The following is a 27,999-nucleotide window of genomic DNA, read 5'->3' as shown; positions in this document are numbered from 1 at the left end:
GATTCTAACTCGAATCGATTTTTTTTGACAGGCCTATTACGCACTTATTGGGGTTATTTAAATTATATACCATTCTTTATGACTTGTGATATAATGTCAACTGAATGTATCAAAACCATATTGAAGTGCAAATGTTTCTTGAAGGTAAGAGAATGCATTGTCACCAAACAATTGTAAGGCCTTTTTCTCTCCGTCTTCTAAAGACATTCTTCCATATTGATGGAAGGTAGGCTACAGTAACTGCATAGCTAGTGACAAATTGTGTTATAAAGAGGGGGAGGTGGTTGTCATTCAAAGTTATTTCATGAAATCAATACATTTTTGTGGTTAGTTGTGGGAAGTACTATTCCTTTATGTACAGTATATGTTATTACCATAAAATGGTCAAGTAAGAGTAAGACAGCGTATAGATTAGAGAACAATGGGGATGAGGGCTTGGCTATGGGCTTTGGGGCTGCTGGAGCCCTCGGGCAGGGCCATGCAGATTTGGGGGACATGAGCAGATGCCCAGGGCAGGGAATGGGTGACATTAGCCCGATCGGTTTCCTATCACTCATTTGCATGTTATGTCATATCATTACACCGTGTGGGACGATTCATTCTTGTTGGAGTGGGTGCCATGATTGTGGGAAGGCCTGCAATGGTGTCCCACTCAGAAGTACTGTACAAGATGGGGACGTTAGATCAGGTGGATTTAGATCCGATCCCACTGGAAGCCTAAGGTAGGGGGAGCAGGGGAATAAAAAATGTTGTAGGCCTACATTGATGCAACAATTAATTAATGATACTGGTAATAGTTTTATTTGTTTGCATTTTTAACCTTTTGTAAACCAATAATTCATATCACTAACGTGACGATGGTGCTTATATATTGTTTAACTGTTGTTTGTTGTTACAAATGTCTTGCGGGGGTGGTGGGGGGATGACAGCGCAGTGCAGAATGATGCTTTTTAGTTGCAAGGGGGTTCGCCCAGGGAACCATAAAAGTGCCACTGCCCTCAGGCGCTCTTCTTAGGGGTTGGAGGCTGTCTGTACGCTGTCTGATGTTGGCTAATACGTCAACAGTTAACTCTACCACGCACGACCCCACACATTCCTCTCGCCTGAGGTGAAAAATATAAATATTTGCGCACCTAGAATATCGTCGCTATCGGGCGAAAACCTTGTATGTCCAAAAGCGTTGCTTAAATGGAAAGAACAACCTTTGTTTCAATGGATCCAATATTATTTAGTCACAAGCCCTTTTTAATGGAATACTTTTATGGTATGTTTATAAATTGCACAGATTTAACCACTTTCACCTTCAAATGTGTTGAAGAATAGCGAAAATAACAGATCTACAACGTGTTGCGCCACAACACGGTGTGAGATGGTCAGCTATTTTAACGACAAAGTAGCCCATTAATTGACAGAAGCATTGGACCCTAAAAAAGTTGAAATATGGAGATACAAGGTTTCTGCACGACAACAACGATGTGCATGCAGTATATCGGACACAAAACTGTCAATAACTAAAAGGAAACCACATCGGGTTCACTCAACGATTAAATGTTTGATAGACTCCACATTCAGAAGAGAAAATAGGCGTGGGTTATTGAGTGCTAATGATATGAAATTATTTATATTAGGATGCAAGCAGTGTTCAATATACTTCTATCTGTGTGAGAGAGGCTGCTTCAAGTCCATGCTCTGAACTATAAGAACAAGAATGCCTGTCATCCCAATGACCATAATGATTAAACAAGCCAATCAGCTTAACACATTTTGTACATAATACGTCCTGAAACGTCATAAGGATTGGAACCGAGAGGTGCCTTAGACGTCTGTGGACGTCCTAGCGACGTCCAAACGACGCGGGGCGAGATGATAATATTCAGAATTATTCCTTTTTTTTTTTTTGGCATTTCGCTTTTCGCTTGCCGTATGCTAACGCTCTGTGCAAATATTAGCTTGTCATTGACTCCCATGTTAGCGCGGCGGAAAGAATGACTCGTATCTCCTGATCCAGGGCGCTCTCCGTGGTGATGAATGGATCGATATGCTGGCGCTGCGTTTCTGCTCCTCATCCGTCTCTCCCGCAAAATATGAACTCTTTTTGGAGCATATATAAATATATTAAGATGATCGGAGATTGTGAGGTCACTTTGTCAGTCAACTTTTTTAAGACAGTATTTCCGGTTACTGGCTTTCAAAATAGAAGCGATCACTACTCTGGCGATTACTCTGGCGCAAGCAGCGCCTTTATTTTGATGCAGTTCCGGTACTAAATGTGTTAAAGGCCAAAGTGATAGAGAGAGCTACACATGTAGCACAGAGCTGGTGGTCTGGAACACCTCCTGGGATCTTGGCATCTGTAATATGACTGTCATATCAAACGAAAGATGATCAACAATTCTTGTCATCATTTTCCAAAAATCCTCATCATAATGGTGTCACAACCAGGCAAAAACGACATCACTGAATGACAAAAAGACCTCTGTTATATATGCACAATACACTGAAACTGGCCAGTTTCAAACAAAGTGTCCTGATGTCATGTGTCAGGCTCCAATTATGTGTCTGACATAATCACTTTATGAGAGTTCTCTATAAGCTGATATAAGCTCAAGTAGCTTCTCTAATCAAAATGATGACTTGCTTCGTTAACCTTGGGTTGCTTTAACACCCAGGTGATAAACGCTGGAGTAGCCACTTCCTCAAAACGAGGAACTGCATCAGGGACATATAACCTCAATGGCTCCATCAAATCTGTCCACTTTCGGTGGGTTAGGGGTGGATGTATTTTACGGCTGACTTTATTGTTGCTTTATGACAATCAATATGTCATTTTATGGCAGTTCTTACAAACTGTGTCACTCCACTATAAATGGGTCATCAAATCTCTGATGGCCAATTAAATTAGTGAAAAGTATATGAGCCATGTTTCACGCCTCATTTACACTAATGTGTACAGTAAGTCTTACTCTGGAGCGTATAATGTCTCTGTGGGAAGTCATAAGCACTGGCCATGCAGGCATCCTTGTGAATCCTCTTTGTCCTCGTTCACTCCTAGACCAACCACACTTTATTTTGATATTTCCGCTGTCTAATACAATAATTACATTAATGCCCTAAATAGTTTTTGAAAAACATGACTCACTTGTTAAGAAAAATCTCTTAAACTCTGCCCATCTGTTTTTAATTTAGATCTTGACCTTTTCTGACTTATTTTTTACCCAAAAGTTAGTAATTTCTTCAAGGCAGGCACTTGGCACTGTTGGAAGACAAGTAATTTTGTTCAGATTTGTTCAGGCTTTGCACTTTGCACTTGCTTTTATCAGTCTGTCGTGTCGTGTTCTCTTTCTATGCTCGTGTTGTTTCATGAACATTTTACAGTATGTGTTTTTATTGTTTCTTGCAAATGTGCAACAAATTGATGCGTTTATTATTCCGTATTATAAGATCTAACATGATGGCTCAGTGTCATGTTACAAATACCAAAGGAATAGATCTACTTGTACCACTTGAGCCCTATAGCGTCCCTATTCATGGCATGTTATAATAATAATAGGAGACGTTCACAACTGTCATTTTGTTTCAACCATGAATTCCTGCCATCCGTTGTCAAGTTATTTTGTTTTTGAGATACACGATACTGATAGGAACTATTACAATACCCTCCACACATTGCTGCAGGCAGGGTAATTCAAAAAAGATGGCCGAGTGCCTCCTAACTGCATTCAAATTCCTCCAAACCTACTGTTGTGTTATGAGAGGTCCTCAAGGGACAACTCCAGCCTGTATTCATTTCTCATTTGTATTACACTACATTCAACGCTCCTGAAAACAGTACAAATAAATCACTTTGTCACTGTTCGACTTCTTGAGCATTTCAATTGGCCTCACTTTAGCTTGCTAAAGAAATACACTCGGGTCATTTAATATAATAATAAGGAATACAAGCAGTGAGTGTGACTCAGCAAAAAATCTCGGCGGGATTGTCTACAACACAACAATTAGTCATTAGGTTTTCAAGTCTTAAAGATGCCGTTCACATGTCCAAACTTGGTCAGATATGTTCAGATCAATATGGTCCATGTCAACTTCATTCATGATTTGGTTTTTGGATGAGATCATACTCATTGCAAGTTCAGGGGTAGAATGCTTTGAGACACCCAAATTGCCTTTTTCATAGCTGAGGTGAGGTGTACCATTAAGCGCAGTGTATTTTCCTCTGGACAGGAAAGGCTATAATGCTATAAATCTGTAGTTTACAGAGGGAAGTGTTTCATGCATCATGCTCGCATGAACACACAAGCATGAGCATCCGCCAAGGTGAAGACTGCTCTCGAGTGATAGGTCTGTCTTTTCTATTTACTTCCTATGGCTGTCCTGTGGGTCTGTTGTCCAATCAGAGGCTGAGTACAGCCATGCATTATGCAGGTGTTGTAGGTAAGTCAGGTGTTTATGCAAGCCTTTGAAGAGGATTTGATTGGCGTGTGACAGATGACATTGTGCAGGACCTGTATTTTCTCTGCTTTCACAGAAAGAATGGTACTACGGCCAGTTGTAGGGGTGAAAATCTATATGAATGCTTCAGAGGCAAGCAGAGTGCCAAAACCACTAGGATTTTCATAGATAAGGTTCAAAAACATTAAATAAATAAATAAATAAATAAAAATAAAATAATGAAATAAAATTCAAATAAAAAGAAAATCATGATGAACATGTGAACATACAGTATTATAGTAGCATCATCAAAGCATGACTAGTGCTGCCTCAGAGGCATCAAACCAACATGTGGATTCTTTCTTCTTTGATTACTTGATTCTGTTTTAGACTGTTTTAGACTTAACAGGTGCAGTGTGGACATCATCAATGTGGACTGAGGGCTTATACTGTAGAGAAGAATTGATATACAAGCTAACAAAACTCTTATGACGGGGTATGAATTATAGGCTTTAGACATCTCTAAATTTACTCCACATTATCTCTACTGTTTGTGAGACATCCCATGACAGGACGTACAAGCTCAGGAATTTATTAGACAGGGGTTTGACAGGCAAAAACAACACAATGGAGAACTAGTCGGGGGACTTGAGCTCCTTGAGATGACCTTTTTCTACTCTACACACAATTTCTTCTCCATTTCATGTGTAATATATTCATTATCATTCACGTTTTGATTGCAGTGATCCAGTATGCCTGATGGGTCGCTCTTTTACAGGACAGCATGATCCGTGAGTAGTGTTGTATTGATTTGTTACATTTACAATCCCCCTCATCGTAGAGTGCTGACAATTACATTCACCCTGACAATCAGTTGCTTAGGGAACCTCTGTGGCATGGCTTCTTAAAGAAAAGAAAGGGCAGTGGTAATAATAATACATGGCATATACCAGCAGTTTCTTCTCTGGCAAGCTTTTCACACTGTAAACAAGGGCTTGGAGAGGAACTTGAAAGACTACATCAGCCAATCAGTCTGGTGCAGGTCACAGGGAGCTACATGGGAGGGTGAGATGGGGTTGTGCAGAAAGGCTCGGAGCATAAATATAACACTGCTATCACCAGAACAAAATGTCAAATAGCCGAGCAGCACATTGCCTGCATGGTAAATCAGTGTGGTGAGAGGAGTGTCTGGAATGGTTGCTGTGTTCATGTCAAAACACACAGACATATAGTGTAACTGGTTGATTTCTGCAATGGCCAAGAAAATGACTGGTGTGTATGTGTACCAATTCCTGTGTTTGTCTGAGTAAGTCTGAGTGGTGGACAGAAAACGCCTTGGGCAAGGCAGAGAATCAATCCCAGTAATGTCGCATTTTCTCTGCGAACTGGAGTGAAATGCCTACTTCAGACACCTCCAATTTCAAGCATTCAATATACTGTAAAGCGTTTTTGTAGATCAGCTATTTTCACTTGATCGTACAACAGCATAATAGGGTTTAAGTATAGGGCTTAAAATACTTATCTGCAGTTGCTACAGCATGGTGAAATAAACATGTGTTGTTTTAATTTTTCTCTCACAGCAGCAGTTTGGTTGTACTATATTTTTTATGTTTCAATTTGCTGTTGGGTTTTACAACTGTGTCAAGGACTGGTGAGATGATCTGTTGTTGGTGAGAAATCACATTTTCTCCAAGAGATGTCTTCAAGACTGATGATGCAACATCATGGCGTGTGTGTGTGTCCGTGTGTGCATGCAGTTCTGCAGTTCAGCTGTGCACGAATGGACACAAGCATGCACACGCACATTTGCGAGTTTAGCCTGTGTGTGCAGCCATATTTATTTGAAAGCAAAATAAAAAAGATGCGCAGCCACAATGGAAAATAAACAATAGCAACATCTGTGTCAAATAGCTGTAGCCTCCACAGAGGGCTGCTGAGAGCAAGGGACCATACTGGAGTGAATGGCAATGCAGTTTGCATGATTAAAAAAGGGAGGACAGGGTAATTTCACTGTTTATACCCACAGATGTCTAATGGATTGGGATTGGTATTTCATGGGCACTTTGTTTCCGTTTGCTCCACCATGCCTGCATACTTCACTGGGTGAAGACAGCTCCAATCTCAACCCAGGCCCATTTCAAATGAAGCTGGCTGATGGAGAAAGAACAGCCTCGAAAAGGCCATGATGCTTATCCCATTTCCCAGCCCGTAGTGTATATTTTATTTAGATGTGAGGTTGGACATGGAGTCACGAGATGAACATAGTTTTTTTTTCTTCTAGGAAGTCATTGAGTTCCATTCATTTCCACACAATGATGTTTAGCGAACATTGACTCAATTATCCAAGTAAGTTCGGTAATGTTTTAATGACTTATGAAAATCTAAACAAAACGTAAACAAACAAAAGGTATTACGGGAAAAATTATCAAATTAATTAATTATTATTAAGTATTGATCCATTTCCTCGCTCTACACCAAATCTCTTTACCAAAATAGCTGATCTACAAGCTCACAACATAAAGCATTGCATTGTGAGCTTGGAGATTTTCTGAAAATATTTGCTTATTTTTAGGCCTACATGCCCAGAATAGGGATGCTAGGGTTGAAGGGTTCATGTGGTTATAAATGTTACAATAACTAATACAAAATATTTTTGAAATAAAAGATGTCCCATTATGTGGTCAGTGGTCCATTATTTGGGGATTCTGGTTAAGTCTCTGATACCGTTAATTTGGGGTTGCTAAATTTGATGCCACAAAATCTGGAATAGAGCACATCAGCACAGGGGACACAAGTGAATTTTCACTTGACATGTCAGAGTCTCTATTGACAGTAAATGTATGTCTGTCTACACAATGCCGTGCTGCTTGACATCAGCCCAGAGAGCCCCTCCAGCATGGCTTCTAGCAGCAGGGAGCCTGTGTCTCTCCTCCAGAACACCTGCCCCCATGCCTGAGCACTGTTCCCAGCAGCTTGCTAATGTCAACCTGCCTGATACACACAGCGGGCGAGCACCAATTTACAGCAGCAATTTACTACTGCATGTGAATGAGATTGGAGCGCAATCTGTCGGTCTGAGAACCTCATAATCAGCACATCATTAGTAGAAGGAGCCAGCGGATGGGGTGGCAACGGGCTAAGGACAAGGGAAAGGGAACAGAGGGAGGAGGCACACGTTGATTCCTCAGGATGGCTGCAGATAAGGGTTTATAAGACGGTTGGATGGTAGAGGATGGTATTGGGAGAGCTGCAGTAGAGAAGATTCACTTTGGGATTGTGTGCGATGCAGACATGAAGCCACCACCCAGAGGAAGAGTACAAGCCCTACTTCCACCAGCAAAATGTGTTAATATAGCATCAAAATCAGTTAAACCACTTCAATACGTGTTTATTCTGCAGCTATTCGAAAGTAGAAGATCAAAAATTCATCTCTTATGGGCGTTCCAGCTGGCACAAAGTATTTTCTGATGTGGGTCAACAGTCTAATACATATTAATTTGGAGGACCTTGGCATGAAAATGTTTGAGAACCACTGTGTTAGACAACTCTTGGCTCTAGTAGCTAAGCTAACGCTGCAGCTCAAATGTTCTCAAAGGGTCAAATGATGGACTTCTAATCACACAATACCACAATGTAGATCTATCATGTTACAATTACAATTCCGGTATTCAAAATGTTAATTTGAATGACGGATGCAATGTGAAATGTTAATTTTACGATCATATTTTTGGATTGCAATGATGCATTACTTTGTTCATCATTGCGCACCTGGTAAAGGCGGGGCTGATTGAATTACTTCACGTGCTTAACTTAGCCTATTTATCAGTTAATAAAATCTGTAAAGTACTAGTAACTAAAGCTGTCAAATAATTGTAGTGGAGTAAAAAGTAGCATATTTACCACTTACCTGAGTCGAAGTATAAATTATATAAATGTTAAATACTTGGATGGGGACATTGTCTTTTTTCATCATTGGATAAAGGTGATCACTCACTCAGTAAAACATAGTATTAGTAGTATTTGCATCGACCCTTCCCTCTGTCTAAAGAGAAAAGTGGACCCAGACAGGAAATGCACCACACAGCAAAACAGAGCCACCTAACCTCCTCACTGTAGGGGTCAAACTCATCTAACCTTAACTTATCTCCACATCGCCATAGACTAGTCTATGTTTATTGTACCACTGAACTCTCAAATGTGTATTTGTCTTTGTAACGGGGGTTTATGCACTGCACCCTACACATCCCTCTCTATGTTGCTGATACAGTCTGATCACGTCCCGGCAGTCCTGCATTGATATTCTCAGTCACCTGAGGAGAAATTTGCTCATCTCTTTTTCCTTACATATTGCACTAATGCATGGGCATCAGAGTCATCGAAAGTGCGCTTTTGACCACAAGTTATGACCCTATTTGCTGATGTAGCCCTCCTCTAACGCTCTATTGGATTTGGACTGCCAAGACCGTTCCACTCCATAGGGACTTTGAGCTATTACCGATAGGAAGGGAATCATATCATCTGTCGTCGTCAAAGTGCAACTCAACCGGACCGTCCCATAGCGTCGACATCTGATGCAGCGGAGTCCCGTCCCATCAAACGGGTGCCACATGGTCATTAAATCATGTTCCAACTCTTCACCTGTATGACAAAATGGATTTGAGAATACGTTGTCCATGCCTATACGAACCTTCTAGGACCCCCTCTAAAATAAGATGCTGCATCCCAAGGGCCATCCTCTCAATGAATTCTGACCAAATTCTCTTTCATAGTCACTTAGATCTTGTTCTCTGCTCAGCATTTCCAAACATTCTACATACTGTACGTGATCAAATGTTTGATTAAATATGTCTAGGCCTACACCTGTAAGCATCTGCATTCTTTATGTTTCTCTTCTCTTTTATTCATGTTTTTCCTTTAATTTGTCACCCGTCTGTATGAACAGTGCACACTTGTGCATGTTTTATGCTGTTTGAAGTTTTCCCGACCCTACATGTATTTACCATTGAGTTCAAAAGGAGCAAGGACAACAAAGCCATCTCTACTGTTCAGATGCATCATCATTTCTGTTTACTTGAATCAGCTTTTGATCCTTGCCTTTTTAATTAGGTTCTGGGTGTAGAGAGAATTAGTTATGTTGTGCAATATGCACTCTTGACAGTTATTTTCTGATATTCTGTATCCCTTAATATCCTAACCTATCATGATGTATTAATTTCTGAATTGTTATATTCAACCATTGCAATTTATCTAGATGAGGGCCATGGATAACGGCCAGTAGCAAATAATTTTACAGAGAAGCCTCTAAGCCCCTCTCTAAGCCCCACCCACTCCACTCTGCGATCATGGCAAGCTGTCCTTCTCGCAAGTGGGGAATGGCCTTCGCGTTTGAGTAAACTTATGGTCACGGCCCCTCCTAAGTACAGTTTTAGAACACGACGGAGGGGCGCCGTCTCAAGCGAACTTGAGCCACGAGACACGACCGAGCATGCTAAAGCGCACATGTTGCCGTGTCGAACGTTGTGGAGTTCGCTTAGCCCTGTTCGAGTTGCGACACGATATGGACAGAATAGTAAAACAACAACAACTAATTTCAGTAATGGAGGAATGGAACACCTTTCCAGAATGGAATTTCAAGTACTGTACTTTTAGGCAGACATAGCAGAATAGTACAACAACAACAAATTTCAGTAACAATGGAGGAATAGAACACCTTTCCAGAATGGAATTTCCAGAACAATGGAGGGGGGTGAGCCATTCATTAACCATGCATAATTTTCATTTGACCAACAACAAACTGGTTCTAAATGTTCTTCTTTGACAAACAACATTGATTCTAAATGTTCTAATACAGTAAAATAAACATGAAATAAACATGGGGCGAAATATCCATGCTTTTTGGGGCGAGATATCCACGCTGTGGGGACGAGCTATCCACGGCTTGGGGCGAGCTGTCTTCACTTTTCGAAATTCCAGGGCGAGCTGTCTTCACTTTTCGCGGGGGCGAGTTGGCAAAGGGGCGAGATGACCTGTTACTGTTGTGATTTAACCTTAGTTTTAACAAAAAACTCACTTACCCTACCTTTAACAAACCACAGGAGTTTTCACGGTATTAAAGACTACAGTGATTAGTAATTTATTTGTCATGTTGTGTGTTCACAACACAGGCACAAAATGTGCATTTAGCCGCCTCTGTTAACCCGGGACGTGCAACCCTGACATTTGTTCATAGCCTAAACCTTAATTTGTCCTTTTTAGGATTCTATTTGTGCTGATTCTGCTTTAGGCTACATATAATCAATCAAGTGCTTGCCAAAAATAAATGTCATTCCACGCTGTGCCGCATGGTGGCAGTAGTGTACAGACTACTTGGCTCACCTTGGACACACTGGCATGGGGTCGGGATATATTCAATTCGTTAGGAAAGTATGGATGGTCAAAGGCCAGCCACAAAAATCAGCATGTTCAGATCTGATGGCGAGTCACCAATCACCATCAGATTCAGATCTATCATCTGAACATAGGCTACTGCTTTTTTTCAATCATCACGTGCGTATAATCGTATTATTTGAAATCTTAAATCTGGCAGCTTGGGTGAAATAAGTAGATCACTGCATTGAGCCTTAATTAACATTTACATGGCAAGAGTTGAGTGGCGTGGAATCGTGGATGTCAATGTCATCAATGCAGCGCAACACATGTCACTTCGTTGTGAATCGTGATAGCCTACTGTCGTCCAGCAGTCTGTCATACAGTATGATGGCTGATGGGACGACCTTACAACACAGCCTATGCTATTCCACAGCACAGCCTATCACTTTTCCGTAAACATTTCGCATGTTGGTGATGATGCAATTAAGTTGGTGATGTCAGTGTCCCCCCTCACTGTCTCACACACATTTTGACAACCGAACAACAAATTCAATTCGATTGACTCCGCCTTGCTCATGCATGCGGGACTTATCCAATCCATTCACACAGGCTTCATACTACCGCACCGTCTCAGTGCCGTGCGCTGCTCGCATCGCTCACGGACTGACTGAGCTCTTACCTCTCACCAACAGGCAACAGCCCCCCCCGCCCCCCATCCATCCATCCTTTGATCATATCCAGCGTTTTAGTTTCAATTCACACACGGGACTTCGGGGACTGGAAGGCAGGAGGAGGACTCTTGCGGGAGCCGCCGTGCAACATGTTTCCAGCTTGGTGGAGACGGGGAACGCGCGCCGGTGGCTCAGTGGTGCCGCGGACCATGTTCGGGGTTCCAGCTGGACAGGTGTGGGTCTCCTGTTGGATTCTGATGTCAGCTACATGGATCCGTCAAGCTGAAGCTCAAGGTATGTTGTTTCATACTTAAAATTCACGCTTCTTGTTGTTGCCGGGTGCAGCCAGAGGCTCAATTGGCAACTGATTACCACTTTGCGCTCAGCCTCTGACTCTAGGGAACACTACCAATTATCATCAGGCAATTATCATTAGCCTTTATATCACAGCATACACAACCTACCAAATTAATGTTGTTATCATGGTTCTGTGATCACAGTTCTTTCCCCTATTTATTTTGTAGCCTCCACTGTGCCCGGGATGCGCAATTGGTTAAGTTAATATTCCCTGTGTAGTGTACCGCCCTCGCGGTCTGCCCTAATCACAACCAGTAGCAATATTTCAAATTCCACCTTCATATAAAAAAAATCATCGTAATCCGTGGCTATCATTTACGATGGCAAGGCTCAATAAATTGATTTGCTCATTCTATACTAAACTACCCCTCTGCTGCAGGGCTGTTCCGACAGGCTATAAAGAAAGAGAATGCATTAGTAAAATGTGTGATTTTCTTTTTGTTATAGGCAGACATTTGTCCAGTCTTTATTCAAGTGTAAGTAGGTGTCAGAATGAGATAAATGTTAATTATGCACCAGTCATATCCTGAATTACCCCAAATATATCGATACAACGTGTCCATGTAAACTACACTAATCACACAATTACTGTGAAAGTGCTATGCTGTGTCAATTGTCATCTGGACATAAATGACCTGCCTGTGCTGCTCAGTGAATGTCTGAATGAGTTACAGTAGAAAGACAGAACAAGAGATGAGAGAGAGTGTGTGTGTGTGTGTGTGTGTGTGTGTGTGTGTGTGTGTGTGTGTGCGCGCGCACGCATGCGTGTGCTTGAGTACGTTTACATGCATGTGTATGCTTTGTGTGTGTGTGTGTGTGTGTGTGTGAGAGAGAGTGAGAGAGAGACAGATAGACTGGCATGGCCAGACTAATATCACTGCGTAGATATTAGTCTGGAACTTTGGTGTGGAAGATGTATTTTCAAGGGGCGGTTATAAACAGATTCCAATGTCACAGCAAAAAGTCTCACTTTGAATAGTAGGCTCTGATTGGTCACCCACAACTCTGGGGTGAGCGAAATGTAATTCATACTGAGGAGTGTCAGGAGTTTCCTGTGGTAGATTCGTCTGGTTTCCAGGCTAAGAGACAGGTGTGTGTGTGTGTGTGTGTGTGTGTGTGTGTGTGTGTGTGTGTGTGTGTGCGTGTGTGCGTGCGTGTGTGTGAGAGTGCGTGCGTGTGTGCATGTGTGCGACTGTACGTGTGTCTGTGTGAGAGGTGTGTGTGTGTGCCTGCGTGCGTGTCGGCATGCGTGCGTGCATGCGAGAGAGAGAGAGAAAGAGAGAGAGAGAGATGGAGAGAGATACAGTAGATAGAGGAAGGGAAAGGATGGAGAAATCTTAACCCCCATCTCTGGCAAATAAAAAAGTACAGTACAATGGTTTATTTCTCATGTCAGAGAGTCGGAGACCAAAGGTAAGTTGCTAGAAGGAGCAAAGTGATATTGTGGATCATAATGATTGTTCAGGCAGATTTAATGGCACTTGACTCTAAACTTGCTACCACGGGTCACGATTCACAAGAACAGCAGCAGAATGAAACATGTTTGACATACAAATATCCCAGAGCCATTCTCTCCCAACAAGCATTAAAGTGGATGGGAGGGGGGGTAACTTGGTAGTTAATTTGTATCAGAAGAGGCTTTGCAAGGCATTCGAATTTCAATGTTCGATGCAACAAAGTGCTAAGCAGCGTAATCCCTTTGCTTATTTGTTTAAGAACAGGTTGCATTGAGCTCTGAAGTGCTCCCAACCTTATCTGAAAAGAGTCTCCGGCGTCTCTTATTATGCAGAGCACAATTCAGCTAGCTCGTATTACCATGCTTCTCCCCGAGCTAACATGCCTGCAAGTCTGTGAGGATCTGTTAAGCATTCATTCCTGCCTGGGCTACTTCACGGGGCTTTAGTGTTTCTCAGACCGTTTTTTTGCGTTTTCATGCGGTTGGCATTCAAGGCCCCTCGAATGTTCCCGGCTGCACATTTGCATTGGTGGATGATTTACTCCATTTCTTGTCTGGCTTGCTTTGTGAACGGGGCACGGCATAGGCTTCCTCTGTTGCCCGCTATAGTGACCAATCAGTGCCTAGGGCTCTTAGTGAAGTCGCTGAGCCCCTCTTCTCAGAGGGTGGTCTCGCCGGCCAGAGGGATCTCGCTCTTCTCAAGTAGGAGACAGTACTCATCCCCCATGGGGCATCCCCGTTTGTTCTGCGCAGAGGCCTGCTAATGAGTGGCAGCCTGGCTGTGCCTATGCATATAGTCATGGATGCTCCAGTGGTTCCCTGAAGAGCAGAGAGGAGCTCGGAGGGCTACATAATTTAGGCAACACAAAGGCACAAGTGGCCTCTGGGGTGGGGATGGGGAGAGTGTGGTGGAGGCCAGAGAAGGCTTGCTCTTGTTTTTCCACATACCCAGAGTCGTTCCTGCTGTGTTTAATAGCTGCAAATGCACCTGAGGATACCTGATGATGATAGAGTCCACAGAGGAAGCACCCCCTCTCTCTCTCTTCACCTTTCACAAATCTGTCTAATATCATGTCACTATGGCTTTGTTCAGACTGCAGCCAAATTTGTTTCTCAAATCTGATCTTATCTCTAGGACTGACTGTCCACACTGTTATATATTTGTTCTTGCTTAATGTAAGTCGCTCTAGATTAAGAGCGTCTGCTAAATTGTAAATTGTATATTGAAGAGATCAGATCGGATTTGTGTATTCAGACATCATCGACCTACAGTATCTGCACTGGTTGCTGTGGTAACGACGTAAGTCATTTTCTGTCGACAATGTCACTCGCTGAAAATAGCAGATCAACAATCTCACAACGCATCGCATCATGATGCATTGTGAGCATGTAGATCGGCTATTCGTGTGACAAAGTATTTCCAGCCTTCAAGACAGACGGATCTTTTATTACATTTCAAACTGCATGTTCATGCGGTTTGATAAAACCAATATGATTCTAATCTGGATAGGCATTTTTTTTTTAATTTGGGCTGCAAGTCTGAACAAACCCTCTGAACACATTTGTGTTTAATTTAAGTGTGTGTGTGTGTGTGTGTGTGTGTGTGTGTGTGTGTGTGTGTGTGTGTGTGTGTGTGTGTGTGTGTGAGAGAGAGAGAGAATGTGCTTGCAGGTGCCTGTGTCTCTGTCTATTGAGCTTTAATCCGGCTAGCAGCGGTATTGACATTCTGCCAACCAGTGGTCACTATAATTTCCTGAACATGCATTTATTATGTAGCTTGACAGCTGTCAGCCATATTCCAATCTTGAAATCTTATGATAATCCACCATGCTTACAAAAAAGCCATCTGGTTTGAAATGCTCTGAGAAATCCTTGTGTTTTTAGAACAGTTTGACGCAGGAGCAAGATAATTCATCCTCCTAGCTGCATCAAATGACACACCTATATATACACACACACACACACACACACACACACACACACACACACACACACACACACACACACACACACTACACTACTACAGAAGCACACATGCAGTCAATACTGAATAGTATTGAATCAATATGCACATGACAAACAAAATGCTTCCTTGAGAAAGCGATACATACAGAAGCAAGGTCGTTCTGGTTTGTGTTGTTGAACCAAAGATGGAGAGTGCAGACCCAAATGGTCACATTGCAGCCTCATGCCTGATCTATACTTCGTTGTGTGCTGTCGCACACCAAAAATACCAGATCTATAAGCTTACAACTTGGGCTAGTAGATCTGATCGACTATCTTCAGAGCACGACTAAGTATAAATCACCCTTTAGTGCCTTCAGGCATAGCCATGATCTTAAATGCTGAGGGGAAATCCTTGCTTCCCTCCAACGCGCTGAACAGCTTGATCTGATCATAAGCTCCATTTGGACCACATTGATGCCGGAGTGGGATTGCTAACCTCCATACCGTAATTACACACCGTGAATATTTATGGCATATTTATCTCCCGGTTTGGTGACACATATTTAATTAAACATGTTTACTGCCCTGGAAAGCCAGCAGATGTCTGCCGAAATGTGGACCAGCCTAAATGCGTGTTTACTTTGCAGTGCCATTTCGTGCCCAGGAAGGAAGACTAGGCTAGTCACTTTGTCACAGCCTCAGGTGTAACTGGGAGGCAGCCTGACTTCCAATCAGACTTAAGTCTGTTCAAGGCCTTCTTCCATGTCTGGCCGGTTGGCTGCTTTTCTCCACTGCCAATGCTGTTGCTGTCTACACATGTTTATTCATGTTGCCACAGGACACTCACTTCATTTTGTTCACAAAATGGAGCGAATCGGAAGCTGAATTAGGAAGGAAAAACAAATCTGCCCTCACGACTCCTATTATACTCCTACTATATAAACGAATGAGAAACCTTGACATGCTTTGCAGGTTAGGTGATGTCAATGCTGCTCTGGTTCAGAGAAGGAGGAAACAGAGGTGCTTTGAATCCATTTAAGGGTGACGAATGATTCAGGTCCACTGTAATGTTGAAGAACAATTGGGCTGCTGCGCTGTCAACGATTTAGCTTCAGGAGGCCTTTAACTGGCTCAGCAGAGCAGCAAAACTGTGTTTATAGTTCATAATGGAAATGTAATCAGATTAACTTGGACCGGAGGGTTTTGGCACACACCCCTTGCCCAGTAATTGCCATTTGCCCACGGGGTATGATAATGGGTGTTTGCATGGGGCAAAGAGTCCTATCTCCCACCATGTGTCTGTCGCGCTGCCACATTGGGCCAGCTCATTGGAATTAGGATTTACTGCTAGGGCTTTGGCTGTGATGTGCTATAGTGTTGAGCAATTATTACGCTTGGGAATGAGTGTCTATAGTGGCCAAAGCACGCCAGTCTCCCGTTTATTAACAGAAGTGGTTGAAGCTAAGGGATAATAGTTCCTATGATTGTTATAAGCTAAAATTATGTCCTAAAGCAAGTTTTTACTCCCCTGGCTAATTTGTCATTAGGCATTCCCACCCCCCATTTTCCGTAATGGAACACCTGTCTTTGGTGAACGAGGCATTCAGGGAAGGTTATAGGTGGCGGGAATTGACTACACAAATTAAACTTGTCACTAATGAAAGTCTTGACTGAGCCAGTTGAGCCCTTATTCCAGAGCCTGTTTTAATCAGCCATGCATTAGGGCTGCAGGAGGTTTTATTTCAGCATCTACTTGTTTACTGATCAGACAGAAGGGAAGATGAGCTGCAGGGTGGGGAATAGAAAATACTTTAATTCTTTACATATTAACTCTCCTAAGACTAATCAATCTGCCATAGGACCTGGGAGGCATATCCTAAATCTTAAGAACAAAGACTAAAATGGCATCTGAAAGCAAGCTTGGACAGTGAGATAAAAGAAGGAAAACGACCTTGGATCTGGAGGACGCAGGGAGGCAGGGGTGTCTAATTTGTCTAATATGATTTTGACGAGGGAGCAAAGACGAAGGTGGCGCGCTGAGGCGCTTCATCAAAACGCAGCGTTCCGAGGGAGCCATTTGAGAACAGCTCTCAAAATGGTCCCATTACCTCGGTCTAGAGGGAGTCAAAAGAAGAATGGTGCCTAGGCAGTATTCCTGGACCATACATCTGTCTTCAAGCCCCCAAGCTGTTCCTCGTGTAAACATTTAAACAACACAAAGGCAACTGAAGGAAAACTATGGTGGGGAAACAAAGCACAGTGTGAGCTCTGGATGGATCTCCACTCAGCCTGCCTCTCCTGGGAACCGCAGAGTGTATTCTTGTGTTGTGAATAAAATTGCAAAAAAGGCAAAGAACCAGAGATGTGGGAACTTGAGCGTGTGTGTGTGTGTGTGTGTGTGTGTGTGTGTGTGTGTGTGTGTGTGTGTGTGCGCGGGCGCGTGCATGCATGCGCGTGCGCGTGTGTGTGTCATGTGTTTTGTTTTTACATCAGTTTATAATTCGAAACAATTTTTAGAATTTATGTGCAAAGTATATCCAAATTGTCATTTGGCCATTCTACTCTGCGCTCCAGGGAGTACCATTTTGCCCTCAAATCAAGCCTGCCACAGCCCTGTGTGCATATTGATGTGCCATAGGCTACACCGGCTTCCCAGCAGTTAAGTGATGAGGTGGATGGACTTGACAGTATCGCTGTATTGCTCTCCACAGGGTGGAAATAACATCAACCTGAATCTAAGGCAAAAAAACCCCCCACAGAATACAGAATGGACAAAGAAGATGAAGAGCATGGGATCTCTGCCTGTCCTTTGGCAAATCGCGTACATTTTTAAGTAACAAAGTGCGCTCTGGTGCGTGGAGGCTACAGTATGTTGTTGCAGCTCTATGCAGGGTGTGGGGTAACTTATCTCAATCCATGGCATTCTCACCATCACTGGGCAGGGTCTGTCAGTGCTGCAGGGCTCAGTTTGCTGCTTCGATGCTCAGCCTGTGCTTTGGCAGCAGGCCTGCCAGCCCTGCCTGGTGGACTGCCTCTGGCTGCATCTCAATGCCTGATGCTCAGTATTGATTATGACCGATGCTGAGCCTCGCTCCTCGTTGCGCGTCTCCCCCAACCCCACGCACACCGGATTCTGACATCTGTTTGATGTCACTTTTATTTCCCCGTTTCATTTTTTCAATGCTCTCCCGACACCCCTGCCTTCTGCTTCATTCTACATAGCCGGCGCTCAACCCGGACCACTCCCTTCACCACGTGCCCCTCCCTTCCCTGCACACATTTTGACAACGTGCCGCCTAAACGAAACCGCCTGCAGCTCGGAAAGAATGATACCAGGGAACTTCGGGCATATGCAGCTGCATTTTGAAGATGTCAATTCACGTGTGAATGCAAAGGCATCGCCTGATACACACTATAAAATGCCCCAGCCACAATCTCGTCCAGGAGTGCGTTTCTGTGACTTTGGTGATAAGGAATTTCTACTTTGTATAAAGTAGCATGTCGGAACAGAGCTGGTTGTCATTGTTGCAAGGCAGCACTTCACTACTCACCATAGCTTTGATCACTGTCCTTGCCAGTCACATCAGCACAGTGCCAGTTGGGAGGTGTCAGACAGAGACACGATGAGAGCTGACAGGGGCACGTCGGGCCTGTGCTCCTGCCATTCTTGTCACATCTGGATCTTTTCCTCTGAGTCCCCATAGCTCAGTCATGGAAGTGCATGCTCTAGGGAGACATCTGGAAGCATATGCCAGGGTTCAACCCCCTTTGCTTTGCACAGGTGAAAGCGAATGCTACTTTCTCTACAATTATAATCTCATATAATACGTCTGTGGGCTGACCTTGAATGGCATACTAGAGCCTGGTAATGGGATTTTCATAGTTTCTGAAGTACTTCAGAATTGTACCCAGTGAATGGCGTATGGAATGCAATTTTGTGCATTGAGAACAGGTTTCAGCCAGAATCTCTCAACTAATAATTTACTTAACTTAAATTGCTATGTGCTGCTGTTAACCACGTCTTAAAACCTACACTTTGTAGCCAGGGTCCGTCAATATAAGGTCCCCTCCTTTTTTACCTATGCACCACATCTCTTCACCAATACAGCTCACAACGCTGCGACGTGACGTGACTGCGAGCTTGTACGAGCTAACACAAACCCTTGTATCGGTTGTTTTAGCAGAATATTCACCTGCAACATGCCCAGAATAGGAACAGTAGGGTTCATGTGGTTAAACTCTTTGTCAAATATTTCCATGCATAGTCTAAAACTGAAAATGGACACAATGGATCCATTCTGTTCAAATCTGACATCGCCTCCTTGCATGAGGCAAAAATGATGCAACTGTATTTCACATGCAAAAATGGCAAAAGCAATGTAGCCCACGGTAGCTAGCAGCTGCTATTTGAGATATTGAAAAAGAGAAAGCATATATTCTCCTCGCTAGTTGGATTATTAGATTCAGGGCCATGAAGAACCAGCATTTTGACAATGAAGCATGAATCCGCCAGTATGCAAATTCAGTCCGCCATGTGTTTTCCCTGGAATGATTTAGGATCCGTGCAAGAGACCTCCTTGGAGGTTAAACAGAAGGTCTGCGGTACATTGTACCCCTCAAAGCAACCAGTATTGGCACGGATAAAAGAGATCCCGCACAGATAGATTTGGGCTATTTATTTTCATTTCAAATGCCGCTTGAAAGTAGAATCTAATAAAAGTGTTTGTATTGGTTTAATTCTGTTTAGCCGAACAACAAACATGCATGTGGTGAATGTGCGTTTGTGTGTGTGCACAAATGCAATTTCTCTCCATGGCACTCTCCATTGCTTCTTTATCATAATATGCACGGCACGCTCGCGCGCGCACACACACACGTCACACACACACACACACACACACACACACGCAGATTGCTTCGTTATCTCTAAATGGAGTTTTCTCAAAAGACCAAACCAGTATTTTGAATGCTGCTCTCGGCACGGCTACCAAAAGTGGGGCACAGCGGCAGCGGTGTCCCACATGAATAGACCAAATCAGAATCAGTCTTTCTTTTCAGTATTAAGGAGTCATGTTCTCATGTTCCCTCATGCACAGCACTTTGCACCTTAACCCGTCTGCCGTCTTGCACTCTCTGTGCGAACCGCTGGGAAACACAGAGAGAAGCGGCTGGCTCACGGAGGATGGCAGAGGTTGGAGAGGCATGTGGGTGGGGGCGGTGGGGGTTCATTGTGGACGTGGAGAAGAATGGAGAGCGCTGCATCAGTCAGTGGGGGCAGAGACTGCTGCGGTGTACAGTAGCACAAATCCCAAATTCTGTGCGGAACCGCCAGTAGCTAGGAAACAGCTGACGGTAAAATGGGGGGGGGGATGAAAGGGATTACCGTGCCCAGTTTGAGCCCAAAACAGTAACCCTTTCTGCTTCTCCCACTGCCAGCCTTTACTCTACATTCACCCCGATTCGCTAGGCCTGTTAGACCCAGACCTCTCCATGGCTACCTCCCCGGAGTCTAATTGTTTTGTTTGGAATCTGCTGTTCCTTGTTTGTGCTCCTACAACGACAAGAGAGCCGCACGCACACACAATGTTAGAAGTGAGGGACTGAGAGCAGGAAACACGCACGCACGCGCACACACACAGACACACACACACACACACACACACACACACACACACACACACACACACATTTGAGTCATTTATTGGGACATAATTCATTAATGCTGACATTCCACTTAATGACCTAAGACCTAATCCTAATCGTAACTCAAACCTGACATTTTCCTGTTCGTAACCCTTTTCCTTATGAGGATCAGAGCAATCTACTGTCCTCTTGCTATCCTAAAACATTAAGCAAAAGACACGCATGCATGAGCATGCGCCCACACACACACACACACACACACACACACACACACAATTCCTTACACACAAGTTACCCAACCAAAACAAAGACATAGCATCTAAGGGGAGACGATGCACATGTCAGATGTAATCAGCACTGCCTCTTTTGAACTGAGTGAGATTTCCTGTCAACAGGGCCCAAGACCCAGCCCATTTTAAATCTGCAGGGGACTGTCGTGTCCCGAATGCCTCTGTCGCTGTCTCCTCTCTCATCTCAGAGCTGGAGAGATGTCCCCTCCTGTCGTGTCTGTCGGTGAAGCCCTTCTGTCTCCATCTATGATGGCTGGGGGTGGGACATGTGAATGCACTCTAAAAGGCTCGCTTCACTCAAGAGGGTGAAAGCCAAAAACCACATCCGTCCACATTACATGTGACACACATGTGAAAAGATGGTTTCCAGCTGTCGTGCGACGGCAGACTGATTGAAGAGCATGACTGCATTAAAGAAAGGGGAATGGATTTTCTTGTTTCTTCATGTGAGGAGAATATTTATATCTACCGGCCGCACCAATGCACTGCAACTGCAGCTTCTCTGATTTGTATGCTGCCGAAGAGGCCCATGGCTTAAATTTCATGTCATTGTCCTCGAAGCTTTACACAAATTGTCGGTCAAGTGGCTCTTTAAATTTCTCTTTAAATTTGTAAGCAGGGGTCTTTCAAGGAACAATTTCCTGTTTCTCTGAAGATGAATGAGAACGTAGCTTATTGTGGCAACGACGGACATGCTCTCCACCCGTGGGGAGAGGCGAAATGGGAGACTCAGTGGGATTATATCACTTTAATGAAGTTGCTCTGGATAGTGTTTAATTTAATAAAATTCAATTAAAATTCATTAATTCCACCACTGTAATCACTTCAGGGGGCGAGTAATATGATCCCAGTGAAAATGTGTCCTTGTGGAGTATTTTGAAAAGCTTAAAAACAGCTAGGCTACCAGAGAGAACATAATGATCAGAAGAAAGAACAGGGAGACATGGACAGATTGTCTGGATAGAAAGGAAGGTGAAAGACCTGCTGCCAAGGAGATACCATCATAACGACGATATAGTGTGCTGTGGCTATAAATACTAAAAAAAAAAAAATCTTTCCCACAACAGCTCTGTTCCTTCTCCTCTGCCTCTTTCCTTGTGCCTACCAATCGATTCTCTTGAGTTTAGTTTAGGTAATGGGTCTGCATAAAGACAGACCCATTACCACTCTCGCCTCACACAGAGATGGAGAAAGAGACGCAAAGAGCAAAGTTAAAAAAAGATAGAGAGACCGTGTACCTTGCCAGCCCTCCGTACAAACCCAGAGAGTCTGTAGAGCTGACATATGCAAAAGGGTGGCGGTGTTTAAAAGCTTTAATCACAACAGCACTCGGGGTCCGACGTGGCGCTGCACTCTGCATCATTGAAAGCTTGTTTTATTAATGCTGAGTGAACAACTGAGGGGGATGCATTGTGTGCACTTGATTTAAAGCAGGGTGGAGCGGAAACAATGGCTATGAAAAAAACATGGTTGAGGCTGTGAGAGCGGGCCCACTTTCATTACATCGGACGGCGCAGCACTCAGAAAGACGTATTAGAAAGTAGATGTACAGTGCGGAGCGCAGAAACTTGTACTGTCGCCAGGTACACTTGTAATAACGTTTCTATATAGCCCAATTTTAAATGAAGGTATACGCAGTCATATTGTCATGACAGATGAGAATTGCTTCCTCAATAGTTATATTTCCTTGACACTTACAGAGAAAGCCTTGGCTCTAGAATTCCGGGTGACACCGTTGAATTAGTTCATCATGTGACACGTATAAAAACGAATCAAGCCAGAGTGTGCTCTCTCTTTGTGTGAGTGGGCATCTCATACAAGCCGGATGCCTAATTGCTCTCATTAGCAGCCGGCATTCACACCAGTTATTCCACACAATTAACCGGCTGCCACAAAGATGTTATGAGGCAGAATATCGTGGTGGGTCAAGGGAGAGGAAAACGGAGTCTGTAATTAATTCTCACTTAAATGAACGATTTCACTGCTACAATGCCATTCTTGTCTAGACCCACCTCAGGGGGGCACCGGTGGGGAGTGTTATTCTGCCTGTCGTCAGGAAATGAGGATGTACGCGTGCAGCTGATGAAAATCAGAAGCCATTGTTGTTTGACAGCAGGCACCTTTGCAGTGATTGCCCGTGTTATTAATTTGTGCGATGAGAGTGAGGCAGGCTCCTCCAGCCTCTGAGGGTTACTGTTCTGCATTAAAGAACTGCTGCTATGAATGACACTCAGGACTAATGAATATGAATACATTTATAAAAATAGCCCCCCCACCCCCCTCAGTGTCAGATTGGGAGTGACAGTCACATTGCTTGGGCATTGGTTGATGAGAGGGGGGACTGCAGCCCCTGGTGATGGAGGATGCTGCAGGGATCAGACAAACATTGCCACGACAGACACATGCATACACAGATGCAAACTCCCACAGACAGATGGACAGTCACACACACAAATGACATTCAGAACAGCACTAGGCGCTACTTTTCTTTATTTATTGGACACAAATGGCACAATGTTTCAGACTTCAATCCTGTGTCACCCCTATTGTCTCCAAATAATAATTATTATCCCTGTATCCATCACCATCATAACTAATTACCCTTTCTGCGCATGATGAACGCATAGATCATTTATTAATACCTGGGCAGGTGGGTCAGTTTGAAAGACAATTTCTCTTGCCCGTGAGTGGTGATTGATGCCACACAGGCAACATGTTCACATTTCATGCCGGTCAATTTACACTACAGGGTATTTTCCTGGAAAACGTTGCATCAATCTGTTGTGTTGAATTGTGCACTCGTTAGTGCACAATTCATTACTTTTCAACGTGCGTTTGGGACTGTTGGAGTGTGTCAGCCCATTGCTCCCTGGATGTTATGTTCATGTGGCATTTAGACATGTAGTCATTACCTCGCATGGCCGTTGTGATGGGAGGAACATACATGGCAAATTAGCTGAGAGGAATTTGTTGATGCTTACAGTATACAGCCAATGTTGATAGTACCCCCCCCCCACACCCACACACACACACACACACACACACACACAAACACACAGCTGCCACCATCACCGACCCTGCCAAAAATCCACCACTGAGCAATTTCTTAACTTAACACAGATGACAGAGACGGCAAAACAAGAATATGTAAATGATCTCATCTGTCTCTCTCGGTAGACGGCAGGTTTAATTGATTAATTGTTGATGTCTATTTGATTGGTTGCGGTTTAGTAATCCAAGATGTTATTTGTCAAGCTACTCTGCATACGTGCTTGAGCCTGCAATTTCTCTTACTTCTCCCCAACCCCCCATATATTGCTCTGCAACACCACACTCCCTTCGAAGTTCAATGTAATTCGCCCCTTCTCTCAAGTTTGACGACATCAGCATCGGCCACTCCAAGATCTGTGAAGGACATTGATTGAGATAAGTGTGATATGCATTGCCACTGACACAACGTACACACAGTAACCTTGACGAGTGTTCTCTGGCAGCCACTTGAGGAGCAAGGCAGACTGCAAGCTGGACAGTGGGCATGACTGACACCATGGCGCTAACCTTGAGCCAAGGCTCCTGTAGAGCCGTGGCTCTGTGTTGAAAGCCCAGAGAAAAACCCGGTGAGTGTGTCAACTCTCAACTTAATTGGGTTAGACTGCAACCATGGATGCAAGCCATCAAACTGAACTAATTAACAGCTGAAACAACCTTCAAAGCCGTAGACAACTGTGTGTGTGTGTGTGTGATTCCCACACCTCTATTGCCACCCGATTTTCTGGTGTCTTTCTTGTTCTTCTGAATTAATCTATTGCACTTCCCAGAAGAAAATGTAATGCGTACAAAAGAAAGCACTATGAGTTCTAGCTGAAAAAGAGCTGCTTGGTTTGTGTCTCTGATTGAAGGAATAAAGAGTTGTTAATAAACTCTTATCTTTATCTCTATACTCTTTATCTCTGAGAAAAATGTTCAGCATCACTTCAGAGTCTATCTCAATTTGACGTTGTAATGCGTTTGTTTCCTATTCATATGTGTGACATTGGCCCATGAGCATCTGTGAGCACAATGTGTGCGTTGCATATGTTCCATGTTCATACAGTATGATTCATGTTAGCATAAGTCTTGGGCATTTGGGTTGGTGCAGGAGTAAAATGCTGTATCTGCCCAGCGCCATGGAGACTGTGAGGTTTGATTGCTCCACTGTGCCTCAGGCTTGATGCTCCAACGGATGCAATTTGCCATGTTAGTTGGCGGGAAGCCGGCAGGCGGCAGGGGATAGGAGGGAGTTCTCTGTCGCCACAATAGTGACTCCTACGGGGTTGGTTTGGGGTGTCTGTTCAGCACGGAGCCTCTGAGTCTGAACGCATTACACCTTCCCGGTAAAACTCCTCACTGTCAGTCGGAAAGAAGCAGCTCGCAACTCTATGGTGATGAGAGACGTGTACTGTAGTTGTCTAGTCTACTAGTCTACACCCTTCCCAGGCCAACAGTGGCTCAAATGGTAGAGAGGCTGCTTGGGAATTGGAAGGTCGACCCCCTGCTTTCCCCGGGTTAGTATCGAAGTGTCCTTGAGCAGGACCCTGAACCCCTAACTGCTGAGTCCTGATGAGCAGGTTGCTCAAACTACCAATGCCCTGCATTAGTGGTTTATTTCCTCCTCTGTCTGTGCGTGAATGTAGGCACATGGGTGAGTGGAATGTACCCCATTCACGCGAGGTGCTTTGGATAAAGGCGCTATATAAACTGCACCATTTGCCACTGACAGAAAAGGGAAAAAAGAGGACTCATCAAATTCCATCAGTTTTGATGTTTTGTCTAATCGAGCCTGAGGGTTTCCCTTCTGATTCATCAAGCTCTCCATGGTCATAGAGGAGGGCCCATGTTTGAGCCTCCTGCCCAAATGGTCAAAGGGTCAAAGGCCAAATTCAGCCTTATTGAATAATAAATATATAGAAATGTGTCCCAGCTGTAAGTGATGCCTGTTGTTTCTCTTCGTCTCTCTCTCTTCTTCCCCTTCAGACACAGACAGTGCACCAGGTTCCTTGTATTTGCGGTAATGGCCTGTATATATGCAGGGTTTCATATTTCAATCACCGCCGCGGTGGCTGAAATTGGTGGTTTAAGATGAAGTTGAAATTGGAAAGAGGCTATCATGTCTGCCTGAGGAAACACATTTGAATTCTGGCACAGAAGGTGCTTGGCTGCAACTGAGACTGACAGGTCAACAGGAATGGAGTCCTGGCTAGAAGAAACCACAAGTGTTACACCGTTTCTGAAGCCTTAGCCAAACAGTTTCTACATTTATGCCAGGGACACAAAACTTGAGGAAGTATTCCATTTCCCTGAATCAAATCAATGATTCATCATTGAGAATCTTAATGAGCCATAAATGATGAATCAGAGTCTGATGAGGTAGATCCACAATCACGTTGTTAAATGTCACAGGATCGTTCATTTGCAGTAATGAGGTATTTGTAATAATTAATGTTTCATGTTATTTGCTCATACATTCTCTATAGATAATGATATGCTGCTACACGCTCATTCTGCCTTTGCATTTGCACTGTAAGGCCAATGAGGGGGTTTCACCCTTTCATTTCTTTTCTGCTGCTCAGTTCTATCTCTTATACTCGCTCTCTCTCTGCTCCATTAACTGAATATTCATTATGTGTCTAATAGTGGTTCCTTTGAAGAGGAGTGATCATATTTCATTTCTCTTGCTTGAGAAAAGAACAAGTTAGAGAGGAGAGTCCAAAATACAGTGCAGAAGAAAGATAAAGGGTGGAGAGAGGGAGGGAGGGAGTTAGTTGGATCAGGCGATGAATGGAACGACGGGAATGGAGGTTTGGTGGAGTGATGGAGGCAGCAGGCCTGAGATGAGGCTTTTAGATTACGGTGTGATTACATCTGAGTCTATTTGGTTGAGAGGATTGATTGACCTGCACCTGCGTCTTTATTCGTGACTGTCCTGTCCTAGTGTCCGTGCAGGTGTACGCGGTCGGTCGTGCTGTTCTCATCCCCACGGCTGTCCTTGTTGGACGAGATGTCTCTCTCTCTCTCTCTTCTATCGCTTTTACCACATCACTATTGAATATATAATATACCAGAGCTATCTTGAAGCAGAGCAAAACTATAGTGATGTTTTTACTGTAGGTTTTCAATATGAGTCCTGGGACTCATATTGGGTGGACTTTTATGTGAGTGAGTCCCAGGGAAGTTCTTTGTGCAGTGTTTAGCTTGTTTGGTCTGTGCGATTTGAATAATGGTGTTTATTAAATAAGAATGTGTCTGTAAGAAAACAGTGACATAGTTAGGTCACATTCTCACCTAATACTTCGGTAGACTCGATGCGAATGGGCGGAGAAGTTGCGAACTTTCTTGAACATTTAATTTGCTGCGGTTTGCCTTCACACTGGCTGTGTCAAGCGCAGCAAGGAAACGAACGTGTGTGTGTGTGTGTGTGTGTGTGTGTGTGTGTGCCAGCCACTGTTCTTTTGGGCATATGAACGAGGCACTGCGGAGACGGGAGCGCAAAATGATCCGAAGTTTACAATAGCTAGTCCCATTGATGATCCGATCACCATATAGCCTACAATTATTATGCATATGCCATGTTAGCTATACAGTTTATAAATCGTGCTGAGCTAAACATGTGTTTTAATTTTGAAGTATTTATATTTAAACAAGATGAAGAAAGTCTCCACTCGGATCCCCACACACAGTGACAGCCCTCCATGTTTATGCGCAACAGACAGACAGAATATTCTGTACCCTGCAGTGTTTTTTATGTGTTTCCTTAAGCAATAGATTAATGTGCTCGTCCTCATATTTCGATAAAGGCTTA

At 43.6% G+C, this 27,999-nt stretch overlaps 1 protein-coding gene across 1 annotated transcript in view; it reads left to right on the top strand.

Moving 5' to 3' along the window:
* Positions 1 to 11,617: 11,617 nt before the first annotated feature.
* LOC308324150 (protein sidekick-2-like) overlaps positions 11,618 to 27,999 on the top strand; it is a gene marked incomplete at its 5' end in the record, with an annotated part of 129,881 nt that continues 113,499 nt past the window's right edge. Inside the window, one exon of the mRNA XM_080776102.1 lies at positions 11,618 to 11,762. Coding sequence (XP_080632228.1) covers positions 11,618 to 11,762 — 145 coding nt within the window. The remainder of the gene's footprint in view (positions 11,763 to 27,999) is intronic.

Source organism: Protomyctophum bolini (genome assembly GCF_963924005.1).
Source record: "Protomyctophum bolini genome assembly, chromosome: 11".
Lineage (NCBI taxonomy): Eukaryota > Metazoa > Chordata > Actinopteri > Myctophiformes > Myctophidae > Protomyctophum > Protomyctophum bolini.
The sequence above is the reverse complement of the archived record's forward strand: the minus strand, read 5'-3'. Positions and strand labels throughout refer to the sequence as shown.